The sequence below is a fragment of the Camelus ferus genome, chromosome 32 (genome assembly GCF_009834535.1).
Source record: "Camelus ferus isolate YT-003-E chromosome 32, BCGSAC_Cfer_1.0, whole genome shotgun sequence".
Lineage (NCBI taxonomy): Eukaryota > Metazoa > Chordata > Mammalia > Artiodactyla > Camelidae > Camelus > Camelus ferus.
The window spans coordinates 4,722,979-4,739,014 of NC_045727.1; the positions used below are offsets into that span (position 1 = coordinate 4,722,979).

The 16,036-nt window shown below is 43.1% G+C and overlaps 1 protein-coding gene across 4 annotated transcripts in view; it reads left to right on the forward strand.

The window, feature by feature from the left end:
- PTPN11 (protein tyrosine phosphatase non-receptor type 11) overlaps positions 1 to 16,036 on the forward strand; it is a 61,510-nt gene that overhangs the window by 25,213 nt on the left and 20,261 nt on the right. For all 4 annotated transcript variants that reach the window (XM_032471954.1, XM_032471953.1, XM_032471956.1 and 1 more), the window contains exons 6-9: positions 335 to 448; positions 12,504 to 12,600; positions 14,949 to 15,028; positions 15,146 to 15,304. In XM_032471954.1, the coding sequence (XP_032327845.1) occupies positions 335 to 448; positions 12,504 to 12,600; positions 14,949 to 15,028; positions 15,146 to 15,304 (450 nt within the window). The remainder of the gene's footprint in view (positions 1 to 334; positions 449 to 12,503; positions 12,601 to 14,948; positions 15,029 to 15,145; positions 15,305 to 16,036) is intronic.

Here is a 16,036-nt window from a genome sequence, read left to right on the forward strand (position 1 = left end):
TTTTCCCTTTGGAGTTATTGCTATTTCAGAGCTCACTCTTATTCCTTAGGGCAGATGATTTTGCCTCTCTAACACTGTAGTCTCTTTATAAAGCAAAATAAGTTTGAATTGTATCAGCGGAGTAACGTGTGTGGAGGTTGAAGAAAGATATATTTCCTGACAGGAGAGAAAAGAAAGTGAAACTCTCTTTGAATACTTTTACTGTGAATACTGTGTCCTGTGAACTTCCTGTGTTGCCTTTATGAACACCAACATAGAAGTCTTTTTTTTTTTTTTGCATTAACACTTTATTTCTGTAATACTTTATTTCACACCAACTGCTGAATTTGATTAGCCCCTCAACACAACTCGTATCAATGCTGCTGAAATAGAAAGTCGAGTTCGAGAACTAAGCAAATTAGCTGAGACCACAGATAAAGTCAAACAAGGCTTTTGGGAAGAATTTGAGGTAAGTTATTGAACATTTTTTTTACTGATTTATTATTAAATCCTATTTTAATGGAAGAGAAGTTGGTCTCGTGTTTGGAATTAGAGCTGAAAGACTGGAATCTGCATCCTTTCTTAATTTGGCCATTGATTGACACAGAGCGAGTTGCTGGGGGTGCTTTTTAAAATAGAAGGGCGTTGTGTTCTGGGAGAAGGGAGTTGGCAGTTAATATTAAATGGATGAGCCAATAGCTCCATTTGTCTCTTTTGGTTTGGACCTCTGGCAAAACCCCAGAAAAACAAAAGGATCTAATTCCTTTGGAAGATTTCCAGCATTGGCTGGGGTCTTTAGAAAGAATCCATAGCCTTCTTGCAGTGAATAAGTAGAAGAGAAATACCTCATCATGCCTTTAATCTGGGAGTTGAAATATATAATGTTGAGAGATTAAGTGAACTGATTTCTTTCCCGAAACTGGCTTGGGTAGGAGGATGTCCCCAGTGGGAATGGGCTGTGTTCCTGTTGCACTGAAGTGTGTCACCTACCAACACACTGTAATCTTGTTCTCTCTCGTCTCGTCCCTTTGATAGAAAACTTCCTCAAAAACAATTTTTTTTTGTTTTTGTGCCATATTTACCTTCGTAGTTATCCTTAGTATGTAGCACAGTGCCTGATACACAGTAGAAACTCCATAAATGTTTGTTGAATGACTATTTACATTTAACTAATGTTTATGTTATTTTATTATTACTACTCTGTTTATGGGAATGATTACTTTATACTTTGTGTAGGACTTTAGAATTCATAAATGTTTGTAAAATTAATGAGTGAATGAATGGCCACGTGAAATCCTTTTAACCACAGTGTGTCAGATTCACTTGGTGAGAGAGATGCTATTTCTGTTTACAGATGAGGAGCCTCTGGCTCAGGGAAGTTGAGTAACTTGTCCAGCTTCTGTACCACAAATATTGATTGAATTGCGGCCCCGAGGTTGGGTAGAGTATAGAACAGTCACGGTCTTGGCTCCACATTGCTGAACAGGGACTTGACCTCACGTTTATTCTTTTATTACCAGCATTGGGTTTGTCACCAAGGACAACATGGTGAGCAAGATGGACAGGGTTTCGTCTTTAAGGAGCTTGGAGTTGAGAGAGGGAAGACACTGATGAAAAAAGCACTGTTGACAAAGTGATGATCAACACCATGAGTCAGAATTTTATTTTAAATCTCAAGCTCATTGTTCTCTTCCTTCTGTCCCTCCAGCCTAGATAATAAAAGGCAGCATTTCAACATTCATTTAATTACACTCACTTCATTTCATTTAGTCTCTATAAAGCCTGATGCGGTAAGATGGATAAGTACTGAAATTTTAGAAAACTTACATCAAAGTTTGAATGAAAAACCTGTTTTTCAAAACTTTTTATTATGCAAAATTTCAAGTATAGACAAAAGCAGAGAGAATGGTATAGTTACAGCAGTGTACACTTATCACTCAGCATGAACAGTGGTTGCTATCTGGCCAGTCTTTTTAAACTACACTCCACTTACTGCCCCATCCCTGGTTTATCTTGAAACAAATCCCTGGTGTTATTTCATCTGTAATTACTTCATTTAAAAAATTATAATACTGTTTTTAATTAAAATATATGAAACCTTTTTGGTAAGTATAAGAAATAGTGAACGATTTTGTAATCTAGACCCATTTTAATTTTTTTAACACTTTTTATTGAGTTATAGTCATTTTACACTGTTGTGTCAATTTCCAGAGTAGAGCACAATTTTTCAGTTATACATGAACATACATATATTCATTGTCGCATTTTTTTCGCTGTGAGCTACCACAAGATATATTGTATATATTTCCCTCTTCTATACAGTATAATCTCATTTATCTATTCTACATATGCCTGTCAGCATCTACAAATTTTGAACCCCTAGAGGACCCATTTTAATTTTAACACTTCCCTTTAAAGTGATAGCTGAGGCGATCATTTATATATACCATTCTGTCTATAAAGTGACTATGAACGTTTAAAAAATTATAGCAGTGTGGGGGGTGTCTGGTGCAGTGGTGGGTTCTTAAAGCTCACTTAGGCAGTGTTTAGAGAAACAAAGTCAAACCTTCCCACAGCTCGTACAAGTGGGGAGTTTTTCATGATCCCATTTGGGAAATCAGGATAGAACTTAGGAGGAAATCCTAGCCTGACTTGTCTGGCCGTGGGAAAAGGTTGACTCTAAATGCTGACTTGATGGTTTCACTCTGACATCTCAGATTCAGGTCATCTTTTATACATTATTACCAACAAAAGGGGGAAAACTGAGTTGGCTTTCAGGGGAAATGGAAAAAAAAAACAGGATCACATATGTATTCTCCTACATTTTCTGTAGAGGTCAGCCTGGGGTGATAAATTGTCATGCACTAAATCAAGGCATTAACGCTTCATTTAAACTGAAGCTAGATCCAAAGAGCTGATGACATGCTTTCTAGATCTCTTACCTGCCTGCTTCCCGAATACAGTGAATTTGAAAAAAATTGCCCTTTAAGATTGGGGCTGAGGGAATAAGGCTGAGAACAGAACAAACCACTACAGAAAAACTTAGGTATGTGGAAGCAGAGACTCATTAAAATCTAAATCCTCTGAAGTTGAAGTTTGATCCACAACAGCTGGGCATTATTATTTTGGTGGTGGTACCTTAGTTGTTTCCTGAAAGGTGATAAATCTGAGATCAGTTCCTTCTCACTGTGTGTTCTGATGGTCTTTAAAGTGAACCAAAGCTCTAAATTGCAATGCCATCAATAATTTAACTCTAACAGCTATGTTTTGTTAGTCTGTTTACCTGACTTCCGGTTTTCTGTAAAAAATCTTTATGTTCTTTTGGGTACTTTCTCTTGGAAGACACTTACAAATTACTCCAAATTCGATGCATCTTCAACTATAGAGTCCCTTGGGAAGCTCTTTGGTTCTTTTCGCCTTTGCTTTTGAAATAAATTCACGTTGATGATTTTCTTCTAGAATATGTGGTATGATGAAAACATTGCAAACCCGTCTTTGATTTTTCCCAGAGATTACCCATTTCTTTAATTTTTTTCTTTTTTCCCCCTTTTTTTAAATTGTGGTAAAATGAGGTTGCCCATTTCTGATTGGTGTAAACATCTTGTGTCACCTGCCTATCTCTGCTCATGAAGGTGGATGATCTTTCTAGATTTGTTGAAATGAAGTAAAGTTCTGCTAAAATGAGACTGACATTAAATAAATGAAAAGGCAGGTTGTGCTCCTGCAATTCTGTGCCTGCGATGTGCAAGTTACCTGAAACCTGAATTCAGCCCTTGTGCGTCATGGCGAGGTGCGTGTCGCATGGATGCATTTCTAGGGTATTCGCCCTCACTGTGCCTCTTCTTCCCTTTAGAGTCTCTAGACATGAGCTGCCAGGGGGTGCCATGGGCTGAGCCTGGACACCGCATCTGAACAGGACCAAAGCTGCGAGTAAAAATCTTGCTGCTGACAGTCCTTCAGCCCCCAGTCTCTCCCTTTGCCCTCTTCTGCCGTCTGTCTGCCCCCATGAATGCAGCTCTCCACACACATGCTTCATTCTTCTTTTCCTTCAGCAAGTTTCTCTGCTTCTTACTTCTCATCCCTTTCGAATATTGAAACTAGCAACTTTCTGTCTTTATACCAGAGTCTCTGAGATTTTCGCTGACTCAGATGCCATCCATCTCTGGTCCAAGGACATGATCACATAGAACAAGTACATCTTCATAGACCACCCTGTTCAGGGAGAAATGGTTCTCAGAGATGAGGTTGATCGGGAGTTGAGCAGACACCCCCAAAATATCTCCCAACAGTAGACGTTGGTAGTAGCAGTGATTTGTTTATTCATTCAGCAAATATTGTTAAGCACAGACTCTATACTGGAGTCTCTGTTCTAGGTTCTGTCTGTCAAACATGTAATGGGAGTACAATTCTAATTCAGTGATGTGCGATTGTACCAGAATGTTCTTCCTTCCTCACTTCGCCTTGCTAACGTCTCTTCACTCTTCAGTTCTCAGCCTCAGGGTCATTTTCTCAGAAACCTTCCTTCATCCCTGTCCCCGTGCCAGGATTGGATCTTCCCGTTGTATGTACACTTAGCAACAACTCCTTTCCTTTATAGTACGTACCATCCTTGGAATTAATGAATAATTTGTGTGGTTATTGGTTTAATGTTTGTTTCTTATAACTCTGAATCCATAGAAGCAGGTGACATTATTAGATCTGTAGGAATCAAAAGAGGTTTTGTTTAAATGAAACTGTTGGTGAACAAATAAAGAGACACACTTGGATCCCGCTGTTTTATGGCTGCTGCATGCATATTGTCTAAGAAAATAGTCCAGATCAGTCCTGTTTTGTTCACTGTAGCCCCAGAATCCAGCAGTGAGCCTGGCACAGAATGGGCACAGTGTATTTCTGTTGTGTTGAATCTGAGTTGTTTTCAATAGCAAGAGAGACTTGTATTAGATTCAGACCCTTTGTGTATATTCAGTAGGGACAGCTTTCTGATGCTTAAAAAGTATGGAGGAATGTTCCAGGCTTTGCTATGTTCCTCTTAATTCTCATGCAGTTTCCATTTGGAGTCCCCGTTTGAGGCTTTGTGAATGCACATTTTGGTCTCTGAGAACCCTCTACACCCTTGCTTAAAAGAATGTAATGAATTTCAGAAAGATTTTAGTTTTGAACCAACTGTTTCTGATTAAAAAAAAAAATCACTGCAGTACACAAAGACAAACCCCACACAATACCTTATTAACTGGGGTTATTTTTTTCCCCCAGCACTTTAAAGCTTCTTTGTCCTTAGTAATTTGATTTTTCTTTAAAGCCCAGCCTCCTTTCGTCACACAAGACTCCCTTCTCTGTTGTGGTCAGAAGCCTGCCTCCTTTTGCACGGGTATCACAGGGAATTTGCTGACAGCTACATAGATGGCCTGGATTCTGCCAGCACCTCTACCAACCGGTGTGTCTCCCGGAGGAGCGAGTACCTGTCTTCAGACCCACAGTCCAGTTTGATTTCTTTAAAGTGATTACATCCTGCTCAGGGGAGCTACAAGTTCTGGTTCGACATGGTTAGGTTTTACGGAGACAAGGCTTTAACTGTACCCCAAAGCTGTGTCTCGAATAATAATTCTTGCTGATGATTTCTAGTGGAAATCTTCCCCTTGGTGACTAAGCAGTGCCATGTTGAACAACAGCCCTCCAACCAGGATTCCCACCTCGTGCTTAAAAATGCTCCAGGATGGCAGCCTTGAACTGTCAGCAGGATTTTGCATCCCAGCCCAAGCTGCCAGTTGCTTAACAGAAGGGCCGCTACCCTCCTGGGGGCAGAGCATCGCCGTGGTTACGGGGTTTTATTCCACAGGCTCCACTGTGGAGAAATTCCTTTGTTTCCTTGGAACTATTCCTCCTTCAGCCCCTCTCTTCCCTGCCATCGCTTTTGTTCTGTGCCCCTCCAGCGTCACGTTTTTCTCTTTTGGCTTGCTTTCATTTGCTGGAGCCACTTGACAGCTTTACTGGAGAACCAGAGGTACGGCGCGTGCTTTCACTTCTCTGCCACACCTCCCCCTCTGCATTTGGGCGACCTTGCAGCTTTCTGCACCTGCCATTGTCCTCCTGTCTCCTCCCTCCCCTGAGCCTGTGCTGCAGCCTCCATGTCTTCTTAGTCCCTTTCTTCTCTAACCTCGCGTGTGACTTCCCCCAGCCTACTGAAGGACGCTTTCAGAAGACATCAACGGCTTTCTTATTGTGATTAAAATAGTCTTCTCGCCTCTTTCTCCTGTGTGCTGCTCTCCAGACAGCTGTCCAGCTTCTCATTCCCACCATTTTCTTGGTTTGTGCCTGGTTTTTTCCTTCTTTCCCTCCCTCGTGCCTTTCTTGCTGTTCGTTGCTTTTTCTTCTCCCTAACCGGTTAACCCTGGGGGTTCTCCAAGACCTTGTCTGGGCCCTCTACTCATCTTGCTTTAAATTCGCTCTTCATGGGGGAGTACACCCGTTTTCACCCTGGTCTGATTACCCCTAAGTTCACGTTGCCCCTGAGCTCTGGTTTTACCTTTTCAATGGTGCCTTCCATACTTCTCCTTGGCTGTCATATCTCTTCAAACTCAAGCACTCACAATGGGACCTGTTATTTTCCCCTTCAAACCAAATGCCCCCTTTTACTTCTCTGTCTCTGGTGGTTGTCCTGTTTATTCCCTGACCCTGTGGGCTGGAATCCTCAGAGTGTCCCTTAACTCACCTTTCTCCTCTTCCTCCTATACCTTGCCGTCCACCAGGTCCTGTTGACTTTTCTTTCCTGGGTGTCTTTCTGATCTTAGAGGAAGGAAGAGAATGAAGAGAACGAGTATTTATTGTCTACTTGGTGCTGCATTTTGGGCTAGGGGAGTCATCTTGTTGCATCCCCAGATCTCGTGAGGTAGGTAGATTTTGTGTCCCTGGATGCTCTGAGAGGTCAAGGCCCAGGACCGCCTGGGTGGGCAGCGGCAGGCAGAGATGGGGATCTCATCTGATGCTTTTCTTCCTCTCGCCACCCAGTCTCATTTCCCACCACTTACAATACACAGCTTCCAGACTCTTGGGCAAGGTTCCTTCACCCTCCCACTAACTCTGGCCCTTTAGCCACCTTCACTCGCATCCCTAACTTGCTGGGATGTCTTCCTTTCTTACTTGTACTCATCTCAGTCCCTCACCTGCCTCGGCGCCTCCCAGAACCCTGCTTCAGTTGTTCTTGTGGATCTCACTCCCTAAAATTCCATACCATGTAGTTCATTACGCACTTAGCGATAGATTTGTCTTGTGCTGTTTGCTGCGTTTTCCTATGTCAGAACCTGTTCTCCTCTGGGGACCGCATCTTCTCAATTTGTATTTCTACTTATACTTCACCTTGTCGGAGGAAGGAGGTGACTTGACTTACAAGTACCTGGAAGGGAACCAGATCTTGGGTCGGTTTTGTCCCTCACGGTGTTTTGTAAGTGCTGGCCCATCAGTTGGGATCTTCTCTGGTGACGAGTCTCCAGCTGCCCCTTCATTCCCGGAGGGTGCTGCAGGGGAATGGTGACAGGCCCTGCGGCGTGGTGTCTGGAAGTGGGGGCTCTCCCCCGCCCCTGGTGCCTGGTAACACTGCCGAGTGTGCAGAAAAGAGGATGGAGTGAGAAACCGCAGCGTTCTCTGTGTGGAGGACAGATGCCAAAGGAAAACAGAAGTTCATTGAGACCAGGTGGAAGGCCGGGTTCTGGAGCCTGCCAGGTGGTTACCACTGTCCTCGTAATTATTTGTGGGCCCCAAACCAGAGAGGACCTCTGCCTGACAGCCTCTCTCAGCCCCCTTTCTCTCCTTCAGGAGGCTGGCCACGAGCGGGCTTAGGGGAGAGTTCGCAGGAGCTTTTACATTTTGATTTTTTATAATTGGCTTATAAAACCCTTGTGTTATTGAAGTTTTCACACGCCCCCAAATCGAGAAGACAGAACAATGAACCTTCTTTTTCCCAACACTCAGTTTTAACAGGTATCAATATTTTGTTAACATTGTTTCCTCCCTTCCCACCCTTGGTAGCTTTGTTTTGAAAAGTAAAGTGACTGTGCAGTTTGGTCTGGACTTCATGGTTAGTGGCATCATTTTTTCCCCCGTAACAGTTTGTCCCTGTTGCTCAGAGCAGTGCAGGCAAATTCTTGGGCCACAGTCCTGGTGCACAAGGCTGTGTGGCTCTGCCATTCACTTGTTGACTGTCTGTCTTTCTTTGATCCTGCTTCTCCACTTGCATTGACATTCTGGCCAAGAGCCAGTTCCAGTGGTCTTTAATCGGAAGGCTTTGGGAGACCGTGAGGGTGTCTGTTGGTCACCACAATGACTGGGACGCCGCTGCTGGCATTTAGGCTGGCAAGGGTCCTGGTGTGGGGAGCAGGGGTGTTCAGCAGCCATAAATATAAGGGACAGTTGGTTCTGCACCATGAACACCTGTTGCATCCGTGGTTGGTCGTGCTGCTGGGCATTCCTAATGTACAGCGTGGATCAGAGGATCGACTCTCTTGATGCCTTTTGTAAAGGCTTAATAGTTGACATAATCCCTTTGTTGATCAGCTTTGACTCATGTAATCAGGTGACTGTAACTAGCCTGGTCCTTTCTGAGGATTCATCCTGGGGTGCACACACTTTAGTTGTATTACTTGGGAAAACAAGGTATCTTGCAGCCTGTGCCCCAGCTTTATAGTGTCTTTTTTGCTGCCTGTCCCAACGCTTATCACTAACATCCTGCCAGGCCCGGTGGAGAATGGGGATGGAGACGGTGACATTCAGCTTGACAGGTCATTCACAGCTTCTGGTGCCCCAGCACTGCTGGTGAGAGGGAGGTTGTGAAGAGAAACCATGAAGGGATTATAACTTCCTAGGGGCAGGGCTTGTTGGCTCTTCTGCCTCCTCCAGCCATCAGCCTGGTGCTGGGGAGGAGGTGCCCCTTAGCAGGTGGTCACTGATTATCTCGGGTGTTCGGGGAACCTCTGCGGGTAGAGCATGGAAAGTGACAACTTCTGAGTCCTTTTTTTTTTTTTCAGTCTCCCTCTAGATGGATAGCAGCCTTCCACTGTGTGCTATGAAATGTGCTCAAGCAATTTAGGCCCCAGGAACAGATGAGAATGGGCTAATAGGCACTGAGGAAGGAGCTGTGGGGAGAGGTACATTGAGTGATTATCAATCCATGACAGTTGCCAGCTGCTGGCAGTTAGCACCCGACTGTGCCTGGGACGCAGGGCCTCTGGGCCTGTCCTTTTTGGAAGACTTGGGGCCCAAACTGGCTCAGCTTGTGTGCTGTTCATCTCAAATCCTGTTGGAAGAGGTGATGGGTAACTTACTGCTGAATGAGGGACGCCTCTGGCTGCCCTGAGTGGAAGGTCCAGCCAACGTGCCATGGGGATTGATGAGGCTTTCCCTGGCCTGGAACTCTGGCTTTAGTCTGGCTGAATGTTCTCGTGTGCTGATTTTCGGTCGTAACCCACTATAGTAAGTAGGATTGAATTAGCAAATGAGGAAGGTTTTCTCTTTTAACCCTTGTCTATTCCTTTTGACGTGGCTTAGGAGGTCTGAGTATAGTTTTAATATGCTTTTAACATCTACCTCGAACACCTGCGGGTGGTGTCCCTTTTTCACAAAAAACCTCAGACATGCAATGGTATCTAGGTAGAATTTGACAGTATTTCATTTTTATTATATTCCTTTTTCTGGTTACTTTCTGTATATGGCAAGTGATACTGATGTTCATGTGTGCTAGTAATGTGAAGTTTCCTTCTGGAATACATACTGTGAAGGGGAAAAAGAGAAGGTCAGTTTAAGAAAACAGCTGATAATAGGTGGTGTGCCGAGATGGCACATCTTGAAGATGCTTTTCAAATGAGCAAAGATTGGGAAATGCTGTTTTAATGTTTTGCCTACAGTGATTTTCCTTTATGTTGAAATCCAGGTCGACAGTGTCAGCAGGGGAGGCCATCACCAATGAGAGTCTGTGGTTTGTCTGTCCCCACCCCTTCTGTGTGTATTTGTTCATTCAGCAAATACGTTTTGAGTGCCTGCTTTGTGCACAGTGCTGTGCTGGTTGCAGGCAAACAAGCGTGGTCCATGCTCTCTAGCACAAGAGACATATTGTAGAGATGCAGCTGGGGTTCAATGTGACAAGCGTGCTCCGAGAAGGAGGTACTGCACGCAGCGCACTGGTATCTGGAGGCACAAGGAAGTCATGCTCCACGGTGCTGAGTGGGTCAGGAAAGCTTCCCAGAGGAGGAAGTATTTGAGTTGGGTCCTAATGAATACGTAAAACGTAACCATTCACAGGTACCCAAGGCAGAGAAAGGGAGTTCTAGGCAGAGGGGACAGCTGGTACAAGAACCTGAAGGCCTGAGGACGTACGGTGAGTTCAAGACCTTTATGTATATTTTAGTGTGGCTGGAGTCCGGACAGTGCGTCTGAACTCTTACACCAGCTGTGGGTAGGTGACTAGGGTCATCCTCGCTCTGCACTTGTGGAAACTGAGGCACAGGCAGGAGGGTAACTTGGCGAAGAGGAAGCAGAGGTTAGAGGCAGGCCTCCACGTGCTCAGAGACAAGAAGGACTGAGTTGTTCTGAAAAGCTTGCACTTGATCTTGGCAGAGGGAGAAACTGAAGGTGACTCAACAGGGAGACTGGATGAAATTCGCCTTTTCTAGAGATGCCTCTGGCAACGTGCCCTCCGCAGCTGGGGCGTCACTTGACGTGTGTTTCATAAGTGAACACTTGAAGGCTTTGCTGTTAACTTTGTTTTCAATCAAGCACCTTGTTACTTCCTAGTGTGTACACCCCCTCCCCCCTTGCAGCTTTTGTCGGGTGTTTCTCTTCACTTGGTTGATGTTTAAGTGATGGATTCAGTTCATAGTGTTTGAACTTCTTTTTGAACCTCACCTGAATGCCTGAAAATCAAGATTGAACCTTCTTCCTAACGCAGCAGTGTTGCTCAGTTAAGGCTGGGTCACAGTTTAAAGGAGATGCCAGCTCCGTGAAGGCAAATGGCTGTATTTTTTTAAGTCTTAGCTTATTTAAGAATTTTGAATGACTGTCTGATTGCCAGAGTTATGCATACATTGTATTTTATTCTTGTCCAGGTTTCAGCTGGCCAAACACTTTGGTTATGAGTTGTGTGTCAAGGCCAAATACTGCATTTTGAAACCAAGAGTCAAATAGCGATTTAAACTCCTGACTCTGTACCTGTCTATAAAACTCAGATAAATGAAATGGAAATATAACAGGGCTGCCATGTTATGAAATATTGACTTTGCTTCTCCTTGTAGAGAAAGAAACCTTTAAGGGATAACCATTTTAGCATATATAAATATATATTTTATATATATATATAAAACTTTTTTTTCTTTTTAGTCTGCAATTCATTTTCTTGATTTGACCATTTGTGATTTCCTGTTATAAATTAGGCTTGTTTGAAACCACTGGCCCCTTGAAGAGGGACTTTTGGCAGTTTTGATAATGCAACCTAGTCCTTGAAAATGCTTCAGCCTGGCTGCGCCGACTTCCTGTCTGTTTCTGCAGCTGGTCCTCCTCTCTTCCCCACGTCCCTCCTCCCCTGGGCCCAGCCCCGGGGCGGCAGCCTGGTACAGGCTCTTCTCTCCCTGATTACGGTCCCTACTCCTTTCCCGGTGGAGACACCCTTCCTGACCACTTGCATTCTCTTCCTCAGTCTCTGGCTGGGGAGGGTACAGGGCCCTCCCTCTCCTGACAACATAGGGGAGCTGGTGTCTGTGAAGACGCAGGCTGGCTGCCCAGGTATAGGTCGACTCTAAAGCCTTGCTAACAAAGCTTGCACGCCCGCAATACCGTGCTACCAAAACCACTTCTCCTGTCCACCAGAATCCGAATTTGAGAACTGACGTATGGCTTGCTCTGAATTAATCAATGGTAAAAGTAGGCAGATTATAAACTCCTCAAGAACATGGATCACATCTGTTATTTGGATTCTATACACCCGTGCTCGTTGGCGCCTGTACTTAATAACTGGTATTCATACTTAATAATTGTTCTTATAAATATTTATTCATTGTAGAAAATTAAGGTAAAAAACAATGTAAAAAAGAAAGAAAGAAAGAAAAAGCCTTCATAGTCCTACTGGCCTGAAAAAACATTCCCATCGCTTCTTTGGAGTATATCTTTCTGCCATTTCCCATATACATGGGCACGTGCAGACGTGATTTATGTAAGACACTGTTTTGGAAGTTTGACCTTTTTTTCAGTTAATACTTCCCAAGGCATTAAGTAGTCTCCTGGCAAATCTTTTAAATGAAGTGGCTGCAGAACGTTCTTTTATATGAATGAATGAAAGTGTGATATAGGCAGCCCTTTGCAGTTGGACATTTACGTTGTTTTTGATGTTTCTGCCACTGTGGATACAGCGTTAAGATGAGCTACTATGTCATGAGTCTTGAACATTCCCTACGATAAATTCCCTAAAGCAGAAATACTGGGTTAGGCTTTTTTTTTTTTTTTTTAGTTTTTGATCCATAATACTGTTTACTTTTGTTTCTCTCTAGACACTACAACAACAGGAGTGCAAACTTCTCTACAGCCGAAAAGAGGGTCAGAGGCAAGAAAATAAAAACAAAAATAGATATAAAAACATCCTGCCCTGTAAGTATCACTGTATTTCTCAGAAATAGTCACTCTTGGAGATTTTGATTCCCAGCATCTCTGTAACTTTTCTGGGGGCCGTGTGCCTTCTCAGCAGATCCGAGGCCTTAGCTTCTTTTAATGGTGAGTGGTTTCCAAAATAATTGTGGTGGGGTTGAATGGCCTCGTTCACCGAGTTCCTGTGATGCTGATATGGATAAAATTGCCACTAGGAGGCTGGAGCATGGCTGTTTCCTCTTCTGTTAATGAGCTTTGTCTGCCTCAGAGAGATAATCTCAAGGCTTGCCATCTCCCAGGGTCAGGCCACACCAGGAGCCTCAGGGGACCCAGGCTTATGTCCTTGCTCTGCAGTCCTCAGCCCATGGGTCTTTGGGAGGGCTCACCTCCTTTCTGGGACTCCCCCTCATCTGGGGAACAGACAAGCTCCTCCTGATGATTCTTCCAACTGTTCTTCCCCCTCATCCCTGGAGCTCGAGTTACTGCAGATTCGGGTACATACCTATGGTTTGCTCAGAAGAGGGCCTTGTGATATGCACAAAGCAGTGCCTCCTTTAACACTCAGATGCTGCCAGGCAGAGTCTGAGCTGAACCAAGGGGAAAAGGAGGCCCAGAAAGATGTAGGCCTTGGACCAGGTGCCCAGAAATGGCATGAGGCAGTTGTCACGGCTCACCTCTCCTGAGGGCCGACTCTGCCAGACCCTGCGTCCACGTCTCACTTAATCCATGTCGCTTGCATGCAGAGCAGGTGTTCTGACTGTTCTCGCCTTATAGACCATTTTAGCAAGGTCACACGTGGGAGTGCATGGGGGAACTGGTACTGGAGCCCCCAAAGTCACTGCTCTTAGCCCCACGCTCTAATGCAGGATCTCCAGAGCGGGCTATACAAGGCAGTCCACCAGGGGGCACGGAAGGAACATGTAGAACTTCTCTTGATTTATGTGCTTTATCCAAAAAAAAAAAAAAAAGAGAAAAAAGAAAAATTTAAACCTGATAATGGCAAGACATGCATAATGAATTTACCCAATTTAAAAATAAGTCTTGTTTATATCTATGATTGTGGGTATGTGTATATATTTCGGCGTTCAAAAACTATGTAAGTTTATTGGGGAGCATGACAAATTGGCGAGCATTGCTCTAACGTCTCATCAGGTCAGAGCCATTTTGTCAGATATTGTAAACTCAAACCACGTACATGTGTGTGTGTACATGCGTGTGTAGTACAGTCTCTCTCTTTCTGTATATGTGTGCACATAACACGGTGTATATGTATGTTACATCCATAGAGATAATTTGTAATGTGTGCAGGTGAGGAAGGGAGGACGTGGAGGCATTGATAATCCTGAGAAAAGACAAGAAGAAATTTACAGAGAATCAGTCTGAGCCACAGCATGGTCTTAATGACCTTGAGGAGGAATCATCCTCTATATCTGAAGTTTTCATTTCTGCTCAAGAGGTCTAAATGGTACTCATTAGTAAGATGTAGGAAGTATCTAAATGGAATATTATTGCCCTCTTTTCCCTTAAAGATCCCAATCAGATGTTTCTTCTGATTAGCCTCTTATTTCTTTAAAAATGGGGAGCATGGAGCAAAAGAACATTATTCTGTTAAGACATACAGCTGTATCACTAACTCCCTGTGTAAAGTATGTTGCCTAGTAGAACACGCAGATTTTTATACCATGTCCTTCTATATAGAATTTGTTGGCAGATACTGTCATCAGAGTCTTTTCTAGATACTGTATTTAATTCTACTTCATTAAAGAAAAAAGCTTTTTATTATGGAAAGTTTAAAATATATTCAAAAATAGGCAGAATAGTTTAAAAAAACAAATAAACAAACAAATAGAACCGACACGTACCCATCACCCAGCTCCAACAGTTGTCAACTCATGCCCCGTCTTGATTCATCTGTATTCTGATGTACTTCTCTCCCTGAAATATTTTGAAGCAAATCTCAGATATCATGTCATTTTATCTGTACTTTACTCTTCCTTTTGTTTTATAATGAAACCTTTTGTTTTGAAATAATTTTAGACTCAAGAAATTACAAAAATATGTAGACGGTTCCCACGTACCCTTTAACCCAGCTTCTCACAGTGATAGTGTCTTGTATATCCATCATACGTTATCAAAACCAAGGAACTGACGTTGCTACTTTATTCTCCTTAAAGGAAGGAAAAGCATTATGAGGCATCCAGTGGTGTTCAGATTATTGTTATACTCAGTTTTAACATTGTTTTATCATTAAATGAACAGAACTTGGACTGGGTTGAGGGTGAACTGATTTGAACTGATTTGTCCTGAAGAGGTCTGAGTGCCTTTGTGACTGTGGTCTCTTTTTCTTCCAGTTGACCATACCAGGGTTGTCCTACATGACGGTGATCCCAATGAGCCTGTTTCAGATTACATCAACGCAAATATTATCATGGTAAACTTTGTTTTTCATGGTATTTCCTGACGAGCCAAATTTTTGTATTTTAAATCCTTCCTTGTGGCCTGAAAGCAACTGTCAAATGTTTGAAGGATTTTCTCCTTAAATTTCTAGCCTGAATTTGAAACCAAGTGCAACAACTCAAAGCCCAAAAAGAGTTACATCGCCACGCAAGGCTGCCTGCAAAACACAGTGAATGACTTTTGGCGGATGGTGTTTCAAGAGAACTCTCGAGTGATTGTCATGACAACGAAAGAAGTGGAAAGAGGAAAGGTATCCTACATACTCTTCTGATAAACTATTTTTAAAGTATTGGACGTGTGAGGTTGACCACGTTAAGAACTGAATAAACAAGTTTCGCTCCCTCTAACTGACCCTCTGGACAAAAAGGAGGAGAAATTTAATTCTGACATACTTTGGCGTAGTTTTCTTTATGTTTCTTCTGCACAGGGTTCATGGAGCTTCTTAGGTCTGTGGATCTATAGTTTTCTTCAAATTTGAATAATGTTTACTATTTCTTCAAATTGGTACCCCACCCCACCCTGTTCCAGGACACCAGTTACACGTATATTAGGCTGTTGGAAGTTGTCCTCCTTCGTTTTTTTTTGTTTGTTTTTTTTTTTTTTCAGCTCACTTTTTTCCTTCTGTGTTTCCTTTTGGTTAAGTTTCTTTTGCTATTCATCTTTCAGTTAATCTTTTCTTCTGTAGTGTATCATCTGCCGATAGTCCCATCCAGTGTAACTTTCATAGCAGACATTGTCCTTTTCATTTCTACAAGTTTGGAGTCTTTTTAGTATCGTCTGTGTCTCTCTTCTTAACATGTACATCAGTTACTATACCTTTTGAACATATGGGATATGTTTATAGGAGATTTTTCAATGTCCTTGTTACTAACCTTATTTCCAGTTTTCCAGTTGTGTAAGGGTAAACCCAGTCCCTGTTACTTCATTGTGTCCTGGAGCAGAGGTTATAAAGGGAACGTAAGAAGGCTTGTCTGGTACGTTC